This window comes from Nothoprocta perdicaria, unplaced genomic scaffold, assembly GCF_003342845.1.
Source record: "Nothoprocta perdicaria isolate Ctin4 unplaced genomic scaffold, notPer1 scaffold_20, whole genome shotgun sequence".
NCBI classification, from domain to species: Eukaryota; Metazoa; Chordata; class Aves; order Tinamiformes; family Tinamidae; genus Nothoprocta; species Nothoprocta perdicaria.
In genome coordinates, this window is record NW_020455205.1 from 2340061 (window position 1) to 2363301 (window position 23241).

The window sequence follows — 23241 nt, forward strand, 5'->3', positions numbered from 1 at the left end:
GCCCATGCAGACCCCAGCCAGGTGGCAGGAGGCATTGCCCACCWGCCTATGGATGCTGTGGAGAGGACCATTGTGGGCATGGAGGCTTGAATATTGCTGAAATAGCAATGGTCTTTGGCTCTGCTTTGGACTCTTGTTCTGACAGGTCTTCCAGTTAGGTAAACCCACTCTTGGGTTGGATTGGAGCACATCTGATTTGCACTTCTGTGCTTCTGAGAGAGCTTGGTATATGGCATATCAGAAATATGATATGATCTTGATTGCATTACAGCAGTCCTGTCCAGTGGCATGTTGCAAGTATGAGATTCRGATTTACACCCTTGACCTGAATGCTCCCTATGACAGCACTGGCCTGGCATGTAGTGACTGCTCTGCTGCTCCAGAACATGCTGCATCACACTGGAGCRGCCAGTCCGCACTCCTACTCCACAGGAATCCAGTACAAGGGTGAAAAAAGCACTGGGGGAAACACGTGGCAGCCCCTGTCACTGCAGCTTCTCCCACACTGCATAACCCACATCCCAGGGCAGCCCAACACAGGCACTCATCAGCCTGGGACACGTCTTCATGGCAGCCTGCCACAGTCTTGAGAAGTCTACACAATATGAGGCGAGGAGAAGGCCTGCTTGTTTCTCTAACTACCAAAATAAGGAAGCTTCATTATTTTTTTCCATGCATGGATTTATTATGAAATCAGATACTTATGGGCAGTATGGTTTCTACAATAATAAGGTTTAATATTTTAAATTACGTAGGAAGATTTAACARGACTTTAGGCACCTAATTTAGTATCTCTGTCATTGCTGAAGATGAGTCTTCTTGTATCACACAATAAAAAGAGTAAAATGTTTCTGTGTTTTCTTCTGGGCTACAAGGAACAGCTTCAGCTTCTGCAGTCTTCCTTCTCACAAGAACAAGCTATGTGTGCATCAACAGTGTCCTGCATATCTTCTGACTTCTGGTCAAACTTCATCTGTTTTTCAGTCATGGTGGTAGTTGAATCTGAAGGTGAACAAAAAGCAACAGGCGAACAGTAGTTTTGCAAGTCACAGCATTTATCACACGCTACTTATTAATTACACCAGGTTTGGCTTCTCATCCCCATACATATGTATATCTGACTAAATCAAGCAGGGATGCTCCAGGAAACCCTGTTAATTAAAGAGTCAGTTCTACATTGAAAGCTACTACTTCCATGTAGAATTTTATTAATAACACACCTTGAAAATGATATTGTAGCTTTAATTATAGTTGGATTATAGATTTACTTAGACTGTAATCTACATCTATCTATAAAAAAGACTGCCTACTAGTGGGCAGGAATCCTGTCCACACCTGCCCTTCTATTAATTAAATCAGCTCAATGAAATAGGCTCAGGCCCAAAGGCACTGAGATAGAAAAATACATGCAATGGAACTCCCCATTTTGGGTCCTGCACATGACTGAATGTGGGTGAACCACCACATACTAATTACATTTAAATACAAGTAATTACAAAGTTGTTATTCTGCCCCTACCCTGCTGACTCAAAGCACCATGAAGATGCAGTTTAGTTTTTAAATGCCACTATCACGGAAAGTGTAGTAAAATTATAACAGAAGAAAACATCTGTCTTCCACTTGAGAAAGATTTCTGCATTAGATAGAAGATAGAAAGCTGTTCAGTCAATACAACAGTAAGTCCATGTTTACATGTGGCTATGTCAATTTACTCAAAAATTTCAAGTGCAATAACTGAGTCAAGGCATGAGCTGTTTAGTCTTTTGTCAGCTCCTGTACAAGAAGATTTCTGTCTTTCTGACTTACCAGCTGGGAGACAGTGGAAACCAACAGTTACTGGAGTAGTCTTGGTGACTGAACATCCTTTTACACAGCGTAGCACGGGCTCCGTAGAAAAGCATTTTGACTCTACACCTGCAAGCTGAACTGTCTTCTCGAGCTTCACAAATGAACGTTGCAGTTTACAGTCTGTAATGGAACCATTGGAGATATTTTAGATTCTTTTGTACAAAATCTTTACCTCTCCTCAGACTACTCTCTCTGCCAATTATGTTTTCATTGTTGGAAACAATTTGTCTCTACTAAAAACCTATACTGTGGTCATAAGTAAAATAATATCACCGACTGACAGCAGCTTTTCAAAAAAGCTAATTACATACAAAGTTAAAGGGAGTTCATTACAAATGCAACTGGATTAGATGTAGATATATATAGATGAATATGTAGGAATAGTTTGCTATGCTTTCTAATAAACATTTTGCAAAGTAAACTGCCTCACTCAATAGCTGCAAAATCACATTTAGTAGCTTTGAATATTTAGTAGTGGTATGCATGTGTGGGAAGTTCTGAACAGATAAAAATAATCACTGAGGAATTACACTAATGCCACTATCATTCTCACTCAAAATTGCTGCAGAGATCTGCACAGCCAGAAGTCATTGCTGGCAGCCAGCAGTAATCGGTCTCATTTTGGATGCCAGGACTAGCAGCTACAGGTCTGTGAGAAGCTAAATGAATCCCAGTTCGTCCCTGACTATAAACTTCAATCCCTAACACTGTGTGTTTAATGGAAATACAATGTATGTTCACTGCCAGTCCTGTGAACTCTCTTGTGCACATGTACTCCATAGCCATTTAAAGCAAGTTTGATGCCAAGTATTCTTTACAATGGCACCTAAATGAATTAAGGCCAATGGACAGCTAAACACATGAAAGTTCTCTCCAGGTAATGATATGTCCTTCTTGGCAGGAAAAGACTTTTTGTTGTTGTTTTGTTTTTATAAAGGCAATGTCCTAGTTCTCCTTCCTCCAGGAGGGAGCATATTCCAGTATGGTATACGCTGTTGCATCATAACCGCAGCAGACAGAACCGAGTACATTGCAAGATCCCATTTTACTGAAACAATTAAAATATATCATTTTTACTCTGACTATGTATTTTCGCTAATAACCTGGGACTCCTCATGTACTTGAATGCTTTGCTCAGCAAGTTGCACCAATGCAAAAATTGAGTAATAAGCATGGTAACAATAGCAGTCACAATACTAATTGCTTATCATCCTCTGAGTTTTGATAGACCAAATATTACATTTTTTCAAAACTTTTATAGCTTTTACATTTTCTAAACAGATTCTTTCTTTTAAATAAATGTAGTAATAGCATATTAAATTTATTAGAGCTTATATACCTCCTGCGCAAGGCTTTTCCTCCAAAATCCAAGAATGAGCAAAGCTCACTGCATCTTTAGCTAGATATCCATTCGGCATCCGATATTCCTGTTCACATTCTGCATCATATTTTCCACATATGCCGCATGTTTTTCCTGCCATCCATAAAGCCACTTGTATCTTTGAGTAAAAAATCAAAGTCAATTCAAGTTAAAAACAAAAAGACCTATGAAGCACTTTTTTTCCTATGTAGTCTTCCAATATAACATACCAATCAATGCACAGACATTTAATTTTGCTTACTTTCTTCACTAAGAATTCAAAAAGGTCTCAGAGTCAGATGCCAAACTCCCATGGTACTGCAGTGTTCAACTTGTTAGGGCCTTTAAAAGCTACTGTGAATTTATTGATGCTAAAGCTTTGGTCTGGCTGATGTTTTCACACTAGGTGRTGGAGATTCATCATATAGTGCCATTTCCTAATTTCTTGTATTTCTATTGCACATCATTTCTAGTACAGCTTTTAAAACATTTGCTCATCTGAAAAGAGAGGCTGCATCTTTGCTGGTGTTAAGAATTATGCAGCAAGAAGTGGGGACAAGACCTGAGCAGCCTGGGGTTGCTTGTAAACGTTCTCCTGATTCAGTCTCTTTGAGCTCACATGCCCATTTCCTAAACACCTGTATTGTAGGGCTGAGATATTATTACTGTGACAGATTCTGACATCTTCTGTTCAGAAGCAGAAAGGACACTGCAATCCTRGCTGTAGTTTCTTTGTCCTTTTTGTTTTCTGGGTCCAGGCCAGACTTGACTGTGCCACATATCTGTGCAGATTCAAGTGACTCTTCTGGAAATTTTCAAGATGCAAGCTTTTGTGCAGGAGGAACTATACCTGGAATGCGCGTCCATCAAAGTACAATTTATCAATGCCATAGGCTGGGGCAACAAGTACAAGTCCTTCTTTTTCACTGTGGATCTCCAGAGAAGCACCTAGAATGGAAACAAAAGATGGTAAAAAAGAATAAGAAAAAAAGAGAAAAAAAAAATTTGGTATCTTTATAACATCTGGTATCTTTATAACATCTCTGTAACAGTTTTGCAGAACTACAAGGCCCTGACTACATTATATTGTAATAAGAAAATACAAAGTACAGCATGATTGTCACTGCAATCATTTCTAGCACAGTTAAGACTAACCAACTACATGACAAATAGGACAAAGCTCAGCACTGACAGATGCTCAAACAACTTGAGTAAGATTTAGCCTGATTTGTAGACTACTACTATAAAACCAGAAAACACTTGCACTGTGTATTCACTGGGTAGCAAAGAATGAAACAGTCTGACTGTCCTCATTTACAGGAAAAAAACATCTGCTTTGARAGAACAAAGCAGGCTGATTTTGCCTGTGTACATCCAGTTCTCCCTAGTTATTCCTATCAGATTTCAGAATGCTAACCAAATTTTGACCTACAAATCAACTTTTGACCGGGAAAAATAGTGATATATAGGATGAATTTTGAAAAATTCTACTTGGAACTTATCTTAGGAAGCCCAATGGGAACTTCAGAAATCTATGAAAATGAGAGATCTCCATGCTAGTTATACCTTGCCTAGTTTGGCCATTACCAGAGCTTTACTCTCTGATCACTCATCTTAAATGCTCACATGAAAATAACAAAAATATATTTTCTTACATATTAACCTTACAACTAAATGTAGAAAAACTTGTTGAATATAAACTGTTGAACTCTCCTTGAGGAATCAAAGTAGATGCTGCATCACTTACCAGGAGAAGATGCGTAGGAAACATTCGTGGTGGGGCTCTCGACCCCATCTACAGCTAGTTTCACAAGCCCGTCGGCAGGATACATATCGATTTCACTGTTGAAGGAGAAGAGGTCTGGTTTGTACCCGGGCTGTATCACGCTCACCCAATGACTGTCCCACTCACTAAGTATCACTGGCTGTAGCATAAGCTTGTTTCAGGTACTTAAAATGTGTCGGGGCTATTCCTGTCAGCTAAGAGGTAGGATACGATCGTACACACCATTTGCAGTATATATGGAAAGCAAGTAAGTGAAATCTTTAAAATTCCTTGGGTTGTTGAACCATGTTAGTAAAGTTTAAATCTAAATTCTGCTCAAAATTTGATTTTAATCAAACGTTTACTTTACAAAGAATCTCTCAAGTCAAATTGGGATGGTGCAGTCCCTCCTACTCCCAGCATCTGACTATGAAGCTACTTACTGCCTGCCAAGCTTGATGTTGATTGCTTTGAGGTTCATAGCTTCATCCACATTCTTCATCATCACCAAGAACTTGAGGTCTGAGCTGCAGTCCTGGGCCAAGATGTGGTAGCAGCTTGTAGGCATGGTGTAGTTAAACTGAACCTCATTAAAGGTTGTGATCTTGTTGTGGGAAACGGAGCAGCGAGCTGGTTAAGTAGAATGTCAATTAATATTTGCCTCTCCATRAAATAAATTCATAAATGGCATTTTTTTTTAATGCTACATAGTTTTAGTGCTATATTTTTATCACTATGTGATATTTTTGTATAGGATTACAGAGAGTGTYGGCTACCAGGCATCCCTGATTTCTAAGAAAGGCATGAAGAACATACTACTCTATCTAATCAAAATGAYTGCCAGGAAGTTGATGCGTTTCCAACCGAGATTTGTTTTCTCTGAAATACTAATGATTTCTGCACTACTTGCTCAATATTCTCTCTTATTTGAACCATCTGAGCATTACTACAGAACAATTATTTGTTAACTGGACACAAATAATCCCACATAAATTCAGAAGATACTCAAATAATTCAAGAGACTAAGRATGTCAAGCTTTTGAATCAGATTAAATCCTGACCTTTCAAATTCTCGAGTACTGCAGAGGGGCCTTCAGCAAAGACATTCCAGATGGGAGGCTGCAGCTCGGAAGCCGATATCCTGGGACCAACAGGGAGTGACAGAGGAAGTCTCATGGCTTTTTCATAGAGGATCATCTGAAAAAGCATTCAAAGCATGTTCAAAATACACATTTGCCAGGCATTCTGAGTAAACAGTTCAGATCAATCTTTTCTCCTATTTGGAAACTGATTTTAATCAATTGTTTGCTTGACAAAGAATTTATGTCATTCAGAACCAAATCCATCTGCCCGTCATGAGCTTTTTGCTCGTGCACACAGCATATTCTCATGATGTGGATCATCATCGAGATATTATTTGGAAGAGAATGAATTATTTCCTTTAAAAGTTGGTTAAGTGAACACTTATGAAGCAACTAMAGGAAAAAGGCATGTCATTATGAGTATCCATGGAACTCTTCTCCCTTGAAGGAGATCACTATATGAATATTCTTGACTGGAATACCAAAAGGTGGAAAACAAGTATGATTTTTGATCAGCTCAGATGATGATCAGATGGTATCTGATTTTTAGTTAATTTTTTTTTCCTTAGAATTGATCCAGTGTAATTAAAAAACAAATACATATATTTTTATGGTAAGAGGAAATAGAGAAACAACAATAATATGAAATATTTACATCAGGAAGCTTGACAACAACATCACACGTCCTTGAAGAAGTGAGAGCCACGATCATCCTGGCTTGCCGAGAAGGGTTCTTGTCCAGTCTTTCTGAGAATCCCATCATAAATGCAGCCCCAGGGACAAACTTGTAAAACCTTTAAACATTCACAACAGAAGAATCTGGTGAGACAGAGAAGCAAGCATACATCCAAAACAGGCTGTCTCACACCTATGCTTAAATAGAACAGTTTCTTCAGGACCACTGTTACCAAGTAAAAAGTTAGGGTACCATGTCCACTCTCCTTTCCTGATCAAGTGTTCAGGTGTTTCTGATCAAGTTCAGGTGTTCCTGATAAGTGAAAGGAATCATAGAATCCTTAAGGTTGGAAGGTACCTTTAGGGATCATCTAGTCCAACCTCCTGCACTCACAGGGTCACCTAGAGCATGTGGTACAGGATTGCATCCAATCCGGAAAAATCTGTTCCTTGGTTTTCAGTAGTTAAGACCACTTTAAAGCATTTCTGTACATTACTATAGGATGGTTATGATCCCCTGCTCAGCTTTTATGTCCAAAGACAGTATTGTACCTTAAACAGAGTAAGAATTAAAAAAAAAAAAAAAATCTGGTGCTTTAACCACTAGAATATCATGTGTGGATGGAGATTTTCCCAGTTGACCATTATGTAAAATGAGTAAAACTGAGCAGTAAAGTCTCACCATTCCRCTACTGATCTGACACTTGATGGAACTTTTGGCCACTCCAGTTTCACCTGCACAGCAGGGTGAGCAGCAAACCGCCCAGTTACCAGCTCAGTGGAAACTTTGTAGTCCTGGCAATTCCGGCCCCATTTCAGATAAGCCTAAAAGGGAGAGCAAGTGGTCCAATTTAAACATGTGGAACATGATCTTCCTGCAATGCATATAGCTAAATATAGCTATTCCTGAGCCTTACCGCTGCCTTGTGAGCATTGAGGACTGAAGCATCAGCACAGAGTTTCCACTTGCTTGAATCTGTGATGTTTGACACAAATAACTGCACCCTGGGCTTGATGGAGTARATATCAGCGTACACCACAAGCTGGAGGCCACCTGTCTTCTTACTGCTCCGAACGCCGTGAAGAAAAACTGCCAATACTGGTGTTTTAACGTCTCCCAAAAACTCGGGCTATGAGCAGGGAAAGGGAAGTATGTTAAGAATATCATTATAAAGGAATTACTGTGGAACATTTTACATTCAAAATCTGGATGGATAAGTGAAAAATAAGCAACTTAACTGCAAAAATATATATCAGTATATGTACCACAAATATACACACCCACAAACTCACAGGCACATCTCATGTGCATGTGTTTGTGCATCCCCAGATGGCTTTTGTGTGTCTATCACTACGTTTGATACAAGCAAAAATTTGTGGCATTTACTCAGCTACAGCTGATACCATGGAAATATTTGTAACAATAGGAAGGGTAAAAGGATTTAGGTTATATCATTGTTATTAATATATCTGCCTGATATATATGAAAGAAATGAGTTATATTTAACTTACATCCTAAGCTGTCAGTTATACACATCACTCACTCTCTCAGCAATATCATGCCCAAACTGTGGTGTTTGGTCTSTATCTTAGCCTGTTGCCTGACATTTTGCACTCTAGCTCCGAGTTTTAGTTTTGTGGCATATGGCATATGTACAGCCACCCTGCCACTCTCCCAAACTCTTGGAAACTCCTAACAATCATGCAACTAACCCGGGAAGCAGCTCGGGATGTGCCATAACTGGATCTCGTGGACGAGTAGGTGCTGCTAACTCGGTCACCTGGTCCTTTCTCTTTTGGGAACTGCAAGAAGAAAACACATCATGTTTCAGACAGTAACATAAAAGCTTTCCTGAAAGAATTGTCCTAGACAGCACTGCAGAATATTTCTATCATGGCACTTATGGTTGATAAATACACATTTCAGCACTAAGCTGCTCTATGATTTGCAATACAATATTCTTTGTCCTGCTTATTACATGCAGTGCAGATCTATAAAACCTAATTTACTCATACCTATCTGACTCCTCTGAACAGACAGTTAAGGAACAAGCTTAGATAAGAATTCTCTCTTTGCAAAAACCCTGGAGCAGGGAAAGACAAATAGAACCAGTCTCCTGGTTCARTATAAAAGACCAGATCCCATTTATTTTATTTCTGCAAGGGTCTGATCACCTGAAGGGCTGAGTGTCTTACAAAGCACTGATCACAACTACTGATCACTGCTCTTGACTGGGTGAGACCAAGTACGAATCCTCTGCTCAAAGGAAGTAACATAAAATAAGGTGTCCTCCCATATTTGACGATACAGCTATTCCAGCGTTTATCAACAGTGTTTCCAGTGTGAAGATGCCAAAGAACTCAAGCTCAAGTGGTAGAACCTTTTTTCCTTCAAAGTGTTCAACCCAAATTCCTTGTGCTGCTTTGGTAGAGCTTTGTATCTACTTTGCAGAGTCACAAATGGCATCATGAGCACAACACAGAGGAGCACAGTGGTCTCTGTCTTTAGGCATCTCAGAAGAACTTCCATAGCAATTTGGTGTTCTAAATATCATCATAATTGTAATTTTCTTCAAAGACAGTAATGAGTTTTTAAGGTTTTTCATTTAATTTATGGTAGATTTCAAACTTCATTGACTAATGAAAGAAAACTCACCTCTTGCCTGTGTGCTGATCTAAAACGATGCCGATAAATCTCATGATCATCCTTTGGAAATAATCAAAACAAGAATAAACACCTCAGAGGAAATGCCACAATTGAACTGAAATCTGAGAACTGAGAATTAAGTAGAGATTTCATAATTATAATTCATATACAGCTTTGTATGGTCAGTCACACACAGTGCAAGCCTTGAAATATTTTCTATAGAAAGATTAATGTTCTTATCCCCAAACTAAGAAACATGCAACATCTATTGAGAGAATCTATTAAATGAGCAGAAAATGGTTGCATGTACATAACAAAAGTTCCATCAAAGTTGGGGAAACTTTTGAAACGTTTTAAAGCAGACATCCAAGCCAAGTGATTGCAGGTGCATTTGCAGAATAATTTTGCAATTTGATATTGCTACAATTTACTGTGTCAATTTATAATTTCCTTATTTACTGTGCAAAGCCAGCTGCCATCAGGAATGAAATTCACAAACATTAGCAATAGCAATCCATTCACTGACAAACATGAGTTACCCATGTTTTGGAATTCATGCTGCTGCTGCTGCTGCTGCTGCTGCTGCTGCTGCTGTCGTCTTTCACATGTCCTGAGTGATGCCCGTGGCTGTGGTGACTCGCTGACCTGCTGCTGCTGCTGCTGCTGCTACTGCTGCTATTCAGATGTCCTGAGTGATGCCCGTGGCTATGGTGGCCATGGCCACTGCTCCTGCTACTGCTACCACTGCTACTACTTTGGCTGCTGCTGCTTCTGCTGCTGCTGCTACGACTGCTGCTTTTGCTGCTGCTGCTGCTGCTGCTGCTACTGCTGCTACTGCTCCTACTACTGCTGCTGCTGCTGCTGCTGGTGCCGCTGCTGCCACTGCTGCGACTGCCACTGCTGCTCTTGCTGCCACTGCTGCTCTTGCTGCCACTGCTGCTCTCGCTGCTTGTATCTTTGCTTCTAGTTTGCTTTATTTCATCATTTGCATTTCCATCCATACGCTTTTTATGATCAGGAGAGGAAGATGATGATGAGGAAGAAGAGGAGACAGCAGAGGAGGCAGAGGATGAGTCAGAGGGAGTTTTTGCACTAGGGTCTATCCTGAGATCTGTTAACATAGCGTTTTCTTTCTTAGAAGACCTCTTCTGGTGTCGTGTTTTATTTGCAACCTGCAAAACAGTTAAAAGAAAAGAGCAAAAGAGAGGATACATCTGGTTCTACATTTACAAAGCATGTCATTACCTCTGGGTATCAGACGAGCTACTCAGTGCAGCCCAGCAAGGAAACTCAACTTCCTTGGCCCACTCGCTGCAGAGGCTGCACCAGACCTCGTCAAGTGCCACTCCTGTCAGCCAAAAGCCATCCCAGATGGAGGAGCAGCYTCCACTAGACACATCCCATAGGTCCCCTGCAGGGATGGCACTGGTGGACGTGCCTTTCACCGGCAGGGAGAGGCACTGTTCTGCAGAGGCCTTTCACTGGCAGCCCAGCTTTGCTGTCAGGTCTCCTCTTTTAGAGCTTTACTTCATTTGTTGGAATATATCCCCCAGTCCAGTCTCTTACCTTGAACACTTTTTCAATGCCTAGAATCTTCTTTAGTCTAGCTTGAATGTCCTCATATGGAGATGATGCATCTTCTTCCTCAGACCCCGAGTTTACCACATCAATTATTTTGGAAGCTGCTCTGGATCCTGCCTGAATCTCCAGCTCTATTTTGTCAAGATCAGCATCTGTTTGAACTACACACCAGTTACACACATTAGAAGGTTATGCTGTTTCAAACCACATTGACAAACATAAGCAGAAATATAGCAATATTGTACCTGGCATCAGAACTATTTTAGCTTCGTTTTCTCCAATTAATTTGTGCAAATAGGTATTTTTTATAAAGCTAGCATCTCGTGACCTTCCATAAAAGCAGAGCTGACAACCAAGATGATGAACTTTGATGCAGCTGTCTCGCTTATGTGTTTTTCTTCCTGTGCCATGGTAAAGATCCTCTTGAGAGCTATAGGAGTGTTTCCTTGGCAYGCTGTCAGTCCCTTGCTGCATTGGAGATAAGCATGTGAATAACATTGGGAGCATAACATAGGTGAAGCTGCAGATGTCTGCAGCATGGAGCAGGTGAATATTATTCTACAAGCAAACAAAAGTTACCATTGGGACGGCTTCCCTGGAAGTCTTCTCTGATGGCTTGAAAGGTTCTTCCACAATATTTGATGAAGCGTCTGCTGGGAGAATTGAAGTCCTCTTTTCTACACCTAGTTCTCCTATATTTCTTGATACAGCAAAAGCCTTATGGCTGTGGAGATAGGCACAAAAAATGCTGGATGTTATCAACCCTACATCTTTGCATTAAAGGAGTCATGTCAGCGGACTGTCACATCATAAAGTGATGCTGCCTGAATACTGGAACTGTATAGGTAACTATATTTGTAAATCTTCACAAAAGACAAAGAAGAGGTCATAAGGGACATTAGTTCATTATACCACAGAAAGTTCTCAAGGTCTAGGTAAATTTAAAGAAAATCCCAGTACATGAGAGGCGTTTGCTTAAAACAATCATAAAACAAAAATTAAGCTAAATTAAACTAAAAATTATGCTATATACATGAAAAATTATAATGCACATCTAGAAACCTCTGGAAGAYATCAATGAAGAGTGAATTTCACAAGACTTCAGAAGCAGAAAACCAGGAAGTATTCTGAAGTAACATTATTGTACCTTCCAGTCACTAGCTCAGTTTCCTCACGGCATGGAGTTGTTTCAATCTTAATATTTTTTGATTTCATGTCTATCTTGGCATCAAACTTCATTGGAGCTCTTGCCTGGACCTTGCCTTGAATTTCAATAGCATGTTGAAAGTATTCTGTATTGACACCCATTGTTGCCACTGTATGCACATATAAGCTGAAAAAGACCAAAGCAGTCACATCTTAAAAAATGCCTTTTGTATGTATATGTATTTGTGTATACTGCATATATAAGAACAAATATTTCTTAACATGGAGTACTCTTTCCATTGAAGACTCTCCATCAGTATCTAAAGTCTTAGAAACCTGCCATACCTTGGGGTTATGTCAGACTGGACCTGTATGGTGGATTCAAGCAACTGGGAAGGTCTAAAATCTCCAGTTAAAGGGGGAGTCATCTTCCCAACAACTGCAAAAGACAAAACAATATTTTCAAATAGTAAAAGTGAAAACAAAGCCTTGAGCATAAGGAAAGCACTCTTTCCAGAAAGAGTCTATATTACTGGCTGCAAAGTGAAATATACTTTTGGGTACACAAGTTCTTCTTCAAATATGAAAAGTGCTGAATATGAGGATGGAAAACATATTCTGTGTAATATACTGAAAAAGAAAATAAAAGTATGATAAGAAAAGTGTGTCCAAATTGAAATTTTTTTGTAATAAGCATAAGAAGTTTAGAAACACTTGGCTGTAGAAGACAGAAGTGAATGGTGGACAACCTCACTATTATATTATAGAAATATGGGCAATAATTTTATTTTGATTTGGAAGAAAAATTATGAAAAAGCTGCTGGCACTGGTTAAATAGCTTATTTTGTAGAAGTAATAAGAGATAGTTTATAAAAAAAGAAAAAAAAAAAAAAAAAAAAAAAAGCATGGAGATCTTCTGTAGAAACAATGTGCCAGCAAATGATATGCAATAGACTCAAAAAGCAAAGTTGGAGCATATTGGTAAAAAGCATTCTGGTATGAACCTAAAAACTGCTGCATCCAGTGCACTTGTCAGCAAAGGAAGCATATGCAGAATAAAAGCTGGAGTCAGAAGGTCTTAMATATATTAATGGGCTCTGAACATTCAAAACTGTCAGAGCGAAAGCAGGAACAAATACAGCAAATGAGAAGATCGGTGAAACAGTCAGAAAACCAGACAACAAAAAGAACATGTGGCAATACTAAAAAGGATGACAACTGGGAAAGGCAACTGAGTGGATTCTCCCGCTGTTGCAGCCCAGGATGCAGTCAGTGTTGATCACCACAAGGGTACACTGCTGCTTCACAAGCCGCTTGTCCACCTGGAGAATCCAAAGACCTTTTCTGCAATGTTGCTTTCTGTCCAGGCAATGCCTGGCCTATGCATCTGCGTGAGTTACTCCATTCCAGCCTAAGGACTTTGCCTGTGCCTTTGCTGAATTGTATCATGCTTTCGTCAGGCCAATTCTCCCTCTTGTCAGAGTCTCAAGAAACAGCAGCCTGACTTCGCCTGACAACGCAGTGACTACTTCCACAAAATTGGTGTCATCCACAGATTTGCTAGACATGCCTTCTCTTCCAAATTTCAGATTATTAACAAAGACATTGCACTGTCACTGTGCTGACAACAGGGTAATGTCACTCATAAAAATCAGCCAATTAGTCTTAAATGGTGGCTACTTCAAGTTCAGCTGTCCAGCCAGCTCTTCATCCACTTCACAGCCACCTCCTCCCTCCTGTTCATCTCATGTCATCTGTCTTCAGTACATTCAAATATGATACAGAATGGCACATCTGCTACTCCAGCTCTGTTCATTTTTTCTTCAAACACCTTTACTACCTCCCTTTCTATATTTTAAGCAACTACAGAAATTAGCTCTTCTTCTAATCTTTTCTTTGGCCATTTCTTTCTCTAACCTCTTAATTTGCCCTACTGATCTGCTGCTGAGAGCTAGTACAAGAGATCTTGTACTTTCCAACTCACCATTCACTGCAGCTCGTGCCAGAGCAGCAGTGTAGGATCCATATTCCAAGGGCAGACCAATGCAGCTAGGGACACTATACCGAAGCTCTCCAAGCCATACTGGTTGTGTCCACTGTCCTGCAATGCCGTTGCGTATTTGGCTGGCGATTCTCTTCAGCACTGTGTTCCTATCAGCAGGCTCTACCATAATCTACAGTAAAAGAGAGACCCAAGAGTTTAGGAATTTAAGTTAGATAATGGTGTCAAATCTTGCAAAGAAAAAGAACTCTCCTTGGTACCTTCATAGCTTGTTGCAGGACTTCCTTGTTGATGTTGACATAGGCCAGCTCTTGACCAAGTATTTTCAAGTAGCCTGACATCAAGGGGGTTTCTGTTGGCAGCTCTTTCCATCCCAGCAGCTAGGAAATAGATAAAGAAGCAAAGTTCCTCAATGAGGCAACGAAGACTGGCACTGACCAAGCTGTGATTTTGCTTTGCCACTTGGGATTCTTTGCTGTTTTTTTAATAACACAGTGTCACTATTTCAGATTAAGTTAGGTAAAAGGATAGGAGGAAGGAGGAACCCTGACGGACCTGAAAACATCCTGCACTGCAACGTGTGCCTTCCCTGTCTCCTCTCGTGCTTCTTCTGCAGTCACTTATAAGGTGATGAGGAAACAGGTTCAGAGTTAAAATTGCAGAAGCTACTGAAGATATTACACAAATAGTGTCTCCTACAACCCCACATTTATCCTTCTTTCATATGGGGATACTCAAGCTGACTACCCAGTGGGTAATTTGTCTACCGACACAACTTAATTGATACCACAGGCCTCCTTCATATAACCCAAACATTACATGACTAAGAACACCTACTGTTTTTCCAAGCTCCTTTATCTTCTTGTATGTGGGATATTCAGCGAATGGGATATTTCGTTTCATTATGGCATCTGTGAGACCTTCCACTCGCACGCCAAACTACAAAAACATCATAACAAAGAATAGTCTGAAACATACTCACGGAGAAGACACTTGGTAGTCAAATTCAATTTTAATTTGCACTATTACTGCTTTAAGTAAAATATTTACCTCCAACAAATCTGCCAATGAACCTGCGTAGTTTGCCATCAACTTGGAAATTATTGTTGATGGGAACATTGTTCCTGGGCTGTTCATAACAAAGACATCTCCAGCAACGCCAACTTTATAGTTATCTAGGGTAGAAATATATAGAWGATGTTTTCTTCAAGCCACTCATATCATCCAAGGTTTATTTCTGCAGCTTTGCCATTACATCATTATTGATGCTTTAACTGTCCAGACCCAAAGTAATAAATGGCTATTCATGGKCTTTTGAACATACACACTTAACTCAACTTGTTACTTCAATGCAGAATTTCTACAGCTTTGCAGAAAGTCGGGGCACCATTCAGCTAACCTGAAGTATGCTAAGTACAAATTACTGTTGCAAAGGGMTTTTTGTGAGTAGCAGATGTGCGTAAGCTTCTAAAGTAATTTGTAAAAGGAAATCATTTTTTTCAGAAATAAACAAACTGAACATTCTAGCCTGAATAAACTGAACATTCTAACAATCTAGAAATTAATCTTAGTAAATATCTTATTAAAAAGAGTCTTGTTTTGCAACTAGACAGTTGTTCTAAATGACCTTTCTAGATATAATGTTGTTTGTGATTCACCATCTCTTACAGTATTTTTCCAGAGGACYTGCTATTTCGCTAGAATCTATTTCTGAAATGAAACTTCCCAGTCACTGAAGTGCTTTTACTCACCAAAGTAACCACCAACACGAATGACCTTGCTGTATCGATAGCTTAGTCTGTCCAATTTGGGGGCCAGCAGCTTAAGAGCAATATTGCAAGCTGAGGATCTAAACAAAGTAAGAATAGTTAATAATATTCAGGTATAAGATGCACCCTACCAGAATACAAGTTAAATTCAGTTTGTCAGCATATGGAGTTCTTATTAACAAGAATATAACAGAATTATTATTTGCAGAAAATAACCCGTTCACTCATGTCTCTACTTACATGTTGTACATATATGGTAATCTGCTCTTGGACAAAGCCTTCATATGGGAATATACAAAACTGGCCACTTGCAAGTTGCTCTCCTTCATTGCCACATTAGCTATGGTTGTTATTAAAGGAAGGGCAGGTCTTGTCTCAAAGATAACAGCACAAGCCATCATTCGTACTTCAGGGGGAAGAGACGGGTCTGCAAGTATCTGGATGAGATAGCCCTGCACCTATGGAGAGGAAAGAGTACCTGGGATTAGCAATGATTTAGACCTCCAGTTTGCAGGGAAAAAAAAAAAAAAAAAAGGCATCAGAGTAGCTTTTTGCATTATAGGAGCTGACATTCAAAGATCAGTGAATAAATTTCAAGAAAATATCTGTGGTTAAAAAGAGATTCATTCTTGAAGTAGCTTCACTAACTCAGTTGTTTTAGACATCTAGTCACTTTTGCAAATGGGCCTTCACCTCACTAAAGACAATCTGTGTGGGTGCTATTGCACAGAACACCTTTCGGTATCTAAATCATCTGAAAGGCAGAAGCTGTGCCTGCCCTTCCCACACTGGCACCCTCTGTGATCAATAAGAGATCAGYGGTGACTTCTGAGACCTTAAGGAAAGGGTCTAACAGAGATAGATGCAGAACAATGTTGAGATATTATCTGGGAAAACAATGGGACTCCCCTCTTACTATATAAGCAGTTTAAATTATTTATCTGACTTTCACATAGCTAGATTTCCCTCCTGTATAGCTAGTCAGGTGACTAAAAAAACTGTGCTGATATGCTTCTGAAAGCTTTCTAGTAGCGATTACTACAGCTTAGCAGAAAGCTTTAGTTGGAATCTAAGATTGTATTGTGCTGTTCTTACAAATAAAYATATTGAATCCACAAACATCGAATCTTTAAGTTAACTAGCCTTATATAGTAATATATATTCTCCATCTCGAGTGCATTAAGAAGTCCCTGACATTTGCTACTTACTGTTTTGGGGTCCTTCCAAGCTATTTTTCTCATGGCCATTATGGCATCAATCTGAATATGGATTGGGATATCAGAAGCAGACGATGAAAACATTGGAAGAAACTTCAGGATGCGCTTTATGCTTGCAGGCTCTCCCACGTTACCAAGGCACTTCAGAGCCAACTTCATCTTGTCTTCACGGCCCCTGCTGATGGCGTCATCTGCGAGGTCATGGAGGGGCTGTAGACAAAGCACAGGTCAGGCTCTTCTACCTGGTGTAGAAATTGTCCTACGTGTTTTCTTTGCCCACATAGGTTTTGATAAAATTATTTAGTAGCTGCTTCTCTCAAGATTTTTAACTTACGTATCTTCAATGATAAAGCAAATATCTACACTAGCAAAATTATTCATTCCCTTTGCTCTGAAAGAGGCCTATAAATTATGTATTTGTAACTCCAATTACTATTTATACACTACATCTTATTAACATTTATTACACCTGCTTATCAAGAACAATTTGAGAAGAGACCACTGACCTGAAGAGCTTCTTTAGGACAAGTTGAGCTCTGAGAACAGTATCTATTTACAACAGAACTGTATCCCAAGCAGGCAACCTGCTGAAGCATGGGACTTCTCTGAATTCGAGAACTGGTCAGTAAATCCTGTCAAAAGAAGAGAAAAACATTTAAATTGGTATTTAATACAATTCTTAGCATAGTTTCTAGAAAATTATCAGGGTTTCTGCAGGGAGAGCAATTTCAGACTGAGCATCATTCACAGCCAAGCAAAATAGATCGCATTATAGATCATTTTATGTGCAAGCTTAATTTAGGAGCTTCACTTCCTATTAGTCACAATATTCTAAAAAACGTATTTAAATTAATTTATAGAGCACAGTTGCCTTTTTCCTCAATTAAGCTTCAAGCTGAAAATACAAAGATTATGGGCAAGTGCCCATCTACAAACAGAATAYCCCTATGACAATGTGTAATTCATTTATATTAGTGATACATTCACACTTTTTTTTTTTCCTATTTAAAAAGAGAAGGATTTGCTAGAAACGGGAAAAATCCTGTTCACAATAAGTGTGAAAAAGTTGATGTTTAGCACTTTTACTTACAATCCTTTATTCCAGTTTACAGAAATATTTTTCAATTGAAAGAGCTATTCAAGTGACAAAGCCCTTTGATGGCATGACTGACATCACCCTTTGTTTCAGAAGTTAGATACAGAAGTGCATCAAGATTTGAGTGTAGAAGCTATGACAAAGTTCCAGCAAACTACAATGGGAGTAACTATCAGAAGATGCTATAGGAGTTTTTATATCAATATAGCAAAATGAAGATACAAGGCTGAGCTCTCCTCTCACACAAGAAATGTCAAAAGAGATTGACTGARCAGCATTAAAATAAAAATTAGTATATACAAGAGGAGAAGCCACATTCTAAATAATTTAGAATCAAAAATCATCTGTTATCACTTCTGTTGTTATCTGTTAAGAAAGTTTCACATGGAATTACTCACTGCTGCTACTGGAAGACTGTCTTCATCCACATTCATTAAATGAAGAGTAAAAGAAACAGCCATAAAAGCCTGAATATTGTTCAGCTCATCATTGCGAATTCTGTTCTTGACAAATTTGAGTGCTTCTGTTGTGCCCGCTGCAGAAATGGCACTCAGCAGCCATCGCCTGCAATCAGGTTAAAAAAGAAAAAAAAATCTTAATTTTAGTTCTCATTTCTTCAAACATGAGAAGTTTCTTTGAGGGCTATGCAACCAAATACCTGTAACGAGGTTTATCTGAAAACTGTTTCCAGAAAGACTCAAGAGTATCAGTGCTCACAAGCCGGCAGAGCTGGACGAGCTCTAAGAATTTGTATGGGACATCATCATGGAAATCTTGCTGGTTATTTGGGACTATGTGTTGCAGTGTTTCTAGTATCTGTCACAAAACATCAGAGGAGAGATAATCCATAATTAGATCATTCAGTGCTTGTGATTATACACTATTTATTAAATTTTTGAGTAGCAAAGCAATTTGAAGACTTAGGAATTCTGTACCCGTTGCTCGGGGTTTTTTGTCTTGATCAGCTGAAGTGGCATCTGTGACAGCACTGTTGGGAACTGGTAACGAAGGCTCCCGTGGCTCTGCATGGAAATATCTGGGGAACTTGCTCGTTCGCTTCTCACTTCCAGCAAGATGAGCTGTTGTCTGTCAGCAGTCAGAGAGAAAGGGTTATTGAGGAATAAAATACTTATCTTTCTCCATCTGCCCTGGCTATTTATCGATTCAGTAACACTGTGAAGATAATGGTTCTGGCCTTTACTCCTTTTTCTTACCACAATAAAATTGTACACTTTGGGAATAGGTAGAATCTTATTACRAGAATAAAACAGTATTTGAGTTACAGTCAAATCTATTCTGAAGATGAGCTAAACTGCTGTCCTTTGAAGAAAAGCTACTGATTCTGTATAATCAATTATTTTATTTCTATGTGCACAATATTCCTCCTGACAGCATAAATTAAGCTTTTGGGGTCAGCAATGCTAGAAATATTGCATTCTGATAATGTTAGGGAGCAAAAGACTTTTCCTTCTTCCACACAATTAAAGTGCAAAGTTCAGTGGGCTACAAGTAAAAATGGTTCACTCAGTTCTTAAGCTTGGGGAAACACTGTAATGAGCACATGTTGCTCTACCCAGCCACTACCAAGTTTATTTCTCACTTCATTTCAGTTGGAGATGAAAAAAAAAGACATCCAGAATTTATAATTATTCTCATTTTTGATAGTCTCATCCCCGGCCTACCTTGCTTCCATGACAGCAACGCCAGTGGGTTCGCTGAAGGGCGAGATCTGATAGACCTGCTGCGATGCCACTTCTGTTATGAGGGTACCGCTGTCCGACTGCTTCAGTTTGTAGGAGAAAGCTGAAGTCCCTTTTACAGGCCTTCCCTTCTAAACAAGGACAAAGAAATCCACAGAATGAGTGGGAATGCCACGGCTCCGCTGGACACGAGGAAGATCCGCTGGGATCTTACATACCAACATGTCCTCAGGACAAGGGCGGAGATAAGCCATTCCAACGCTCTTCATCACACTCTCTTGGCAATTGCTATGGTCGATGGTTTTGGTAACAGACATTCTGCCATTCTTCCTGTCTTCCTGGATAACATACCTGGTATGGCAAACACCTCCGATTCCACCCTGCACAGAAGCACAGAGATAATTTCAGTGCAGGTTCACTGAATGAACATCCTGGCAGCACAGTGTGATGGCAAGGATTCTGAGCTCTGATAGCTATATGCTGAGATCTGCTACAATTACTCATTCTTAATGCAAATTGAGTGAAAAATACACATGACGACAAAAGCTAACTGAATTTCRAATGAAAAGGTAATCAATTATTTAATACGAGCAGTGAACAGATTAAAATGGATGAAGCAATTGTACTTGGGAAGTTATATAACAAATAACTAATACTGAATGATTCGTTTTCCTTTTTTTCCTTGGAAGTATTGCATTTTAAGTAAATCAATTATAGAGACATCTTAAAAAAAATTCCAACAGAAGCAGTTACTTCAACATCTATATATACCTTCCCTCTTCTGTGAATGAAAATGGACTTTCTGTTGGATGATGGAGTTTTGAAAGTAGATGCAAATAAATATGAACTTGAATAAAGAGTACCCCAAAATAATACTTTTTTTTCAGTGAAGTAGTTTTAGAAAAGTAAAAACAAACCTCTTGCAACTCGTACGCATTCTGTGATTTCTTAATTGTTATCTGCATCAGGTTCACCATTCCCTTCACCATGTTAATACATGTAACAGGGCAGTCTGTGGGGGCATAAATATTTCCAACTCGCCCGCTAGTGTACTCAAACTTGAAGGGCCGGGTGAAACATGTAGACACCAGCTGGGTGATTTTGGAAGAGCGAAAGAATGGATCCTTGGGCCAGATTCCATTGTATTCTTCCACTTGTGGAGATCGGACCTGAGAGGGAATGTGAGAAATACATTTATTTCTATATGTGAATAACATTGTATATATTAGTAGTAGTGCTTTAGTACTAAATATGCAAACAGATTGAAAGAAATTAATGTCATTGTTRGTTATATACTCTTCCTTTGCAATGTAGGCCTGGATATGCATACAGCAGTCCATTCTCTCCTCTCTTGTTTATGTTATTTTGAAATCGGGATAAACCCTCTAGACTCAGCAGTGTTATGTTACAAAACAGTTGACACATTATTTTGTGGTGAGGTTTTTAAAATCTCAACAGATTCAAATCAAAATATTTTTTCTTTCAGCCTTTAGATAGACATTACTCTGACCTAGGTGAAAGTCACCATTCAGAAAGGGTACATCTTTCTAAATTATAAAAAGTATATCTTAAAATGTTGCATTTTCAACCTCCTCCTCCCAGAACGTATTCTGGCAAATTGTTTAACCTAAAAATGCTGTCAAATTTCACCCACAGTCGTGAATTGCTTAAATTAACCTTATTTTTAATGATCTACTGATCTACTTTAATGATCCACTGATCTACTTTAATGATCTACCGATCTACTAAAAATAATGAATTTTTATATATATGCATATATTATATAATTATATATATACATATACGTACATATTTATATATGTATATATATAAAAAACAACAAAAACAACACACAGAGGGACAATAGGTATCAGAAACAATTGTACTCTGGTGAATTAACTGCTAGTTTCCACTGGTGTCTGAGAGCAGTCTAGTGGCTTACACACATTACAACATCTTCAGGGTGAAATCTCCGAACGTAGAATTCTTGCCTTCATWAGTGAAAGATCTACAGTGAATTCTTACCTTCATTAATGAAGGAATATCTACAGTCTTACTAAAMCTACTGAGAGATCTGTCATTGAACTCAGAGTAAAAAAAGGTCTACTTTGTAAATAAATTATATAGATAAAAATACTTGTCTGAAATGTATTTATTTAGGATGGGTCAGGTCCTATTGCTACCCATACCAACAATTTCTTATTTACAGGCCTTCTACTGTATTATTCAAATATGAAACTTTGTTACATGTTCATTTTTGATGATTATAGCTTGTTTSAAATGTGTAAATATAACCTATGCTTATTAATTGTCTGCATTTTTATGTAACTACGTCTTAGCTTTACACAGGAATTGGAAATGTAAGATGAGAATAAAAGCCAATCTTAAGAACAGAGCAGGCTTGAGTCTCCTGCATTGAAAACCAGAATTTGCTAAAGCAACTCCTGATTGTGGCCTCTCCATTTCTGATGAGTAATTTGACACTCACACACTACCAGCAGTTTGTCACACTAAACACCCATAAAAGGCTGAATGGCAAATTAAACTTCCACTTGCAAATGATTTTCTAAAATCTGCAGAGCTCTAAGTCTTTGGAATTGTTTTCCAGAGCTTTCTCAAAATACAGATTCGCTGTTTAACCGTAGATTATAACTCAGGATTATTTGGTGAGTTTTCTTTGAAAGCAGACACTGTACCTTGAGGAGATAGGTGTTATCTGATAGCCCACTGATCTCGAGTTTGCAGCTCAAGCGCAAGCCAGCTCTGGCTAAGCTTCTTTCTTGAAGCCCATTCAATATCAAGCCTTCATAGCTGTAAACATAAGTCCTTTTGCTACTAAATCCAGGATCTGTGAGAATAAAAAGCCATTTTCATAATTGTCAGTATATTCTAATAGTCACCAAAAGAAAGCCACTGAAGAAATTTTAAAACTATCTTTACTTACCGATGTCAAACTTCTGGCTAGCTGCAAAAAGAGATGGGAAAAACGCATGAGTAACATTCGGTCCAGATTTGTTCACCAATATTCAAGAAATTTCGGGAAATACAAATGAAGAAGGGAAGAGAGCAAGCTTACCCACAAGCGTGAACACGAGGGCTAATGTGATTCCCCTCATAGTGAAGGCGAATGAGGACCTGCCAGGTATGGTGACACTTTTATGGAAGCACACTCAGGAACACGTGGCCCTATTCTGCTGAATTCTCAAGTTTTTATCAGTTTATGTAAACACTTCCCTTTTTGCAATCATAAATTCTCTTCGCATAGAATGAAGGAAATCAAGACCAACCTTGGCATCCAATGACTTTATTATTTTAAATCTTTGCTGATTTAAGATTTTCTAATCTAAGAAAGA

At 38.9% G+C, this 23241-nt stretch overlaps 1 protein-coding gene across 1 annotated transcript; it reads right to left on the reverse strand.

Annotated features, from left to right (window-relative positions):
* Positions 1–796: 796 nt before the first annotated feature.
* LOC112946171 (vitellogenin-2-like) lies at positions 797–23004 on the reverse strand. The gene is made up of 35 exons (XM_026037950.1): positions 22965–23004; positions 22833–22853; positions 22585–22736; positions 20806–21057; positions 20107–20268; positions 19871–20019; positions 19124–19274; positions 18847–19004; positions 18587–18752; positions 17599–17724; positions 17084–17302; positions 16116–16333; positions 15858–15955; positions 15157–15281; positions 14944–15045; positions 14367–14486; positions 14089–14278; positions 12450–12543; positions 12106–12291; positions 11538–11682; positions 11204–11426; positions 10944–11119; positions 9917–10549; positions 9387–9437; positions 8444–8533; positions 7648–7860; positions 7413–7555; positions 6711–6849; positions 6035–6170; positions 5417–5603; positions 4956–5050; positions 4059–4156; positions 3188–3347; positions 1807–1968; positions 797–1002 (listed from the first exon to the last, which is right to left on the reverse strand). The coding sequence occupies exons 1-35, from the start codon at positions 23002–23004 to the stop codon at positions 884–886; spliced, it is 5499 nt and encodes a 1832-aa protein (XP_025893735.1). The 3' UTR covers positions 797–883.
* Positions 23005–23241: the final 237 nt, after the last annotated feature.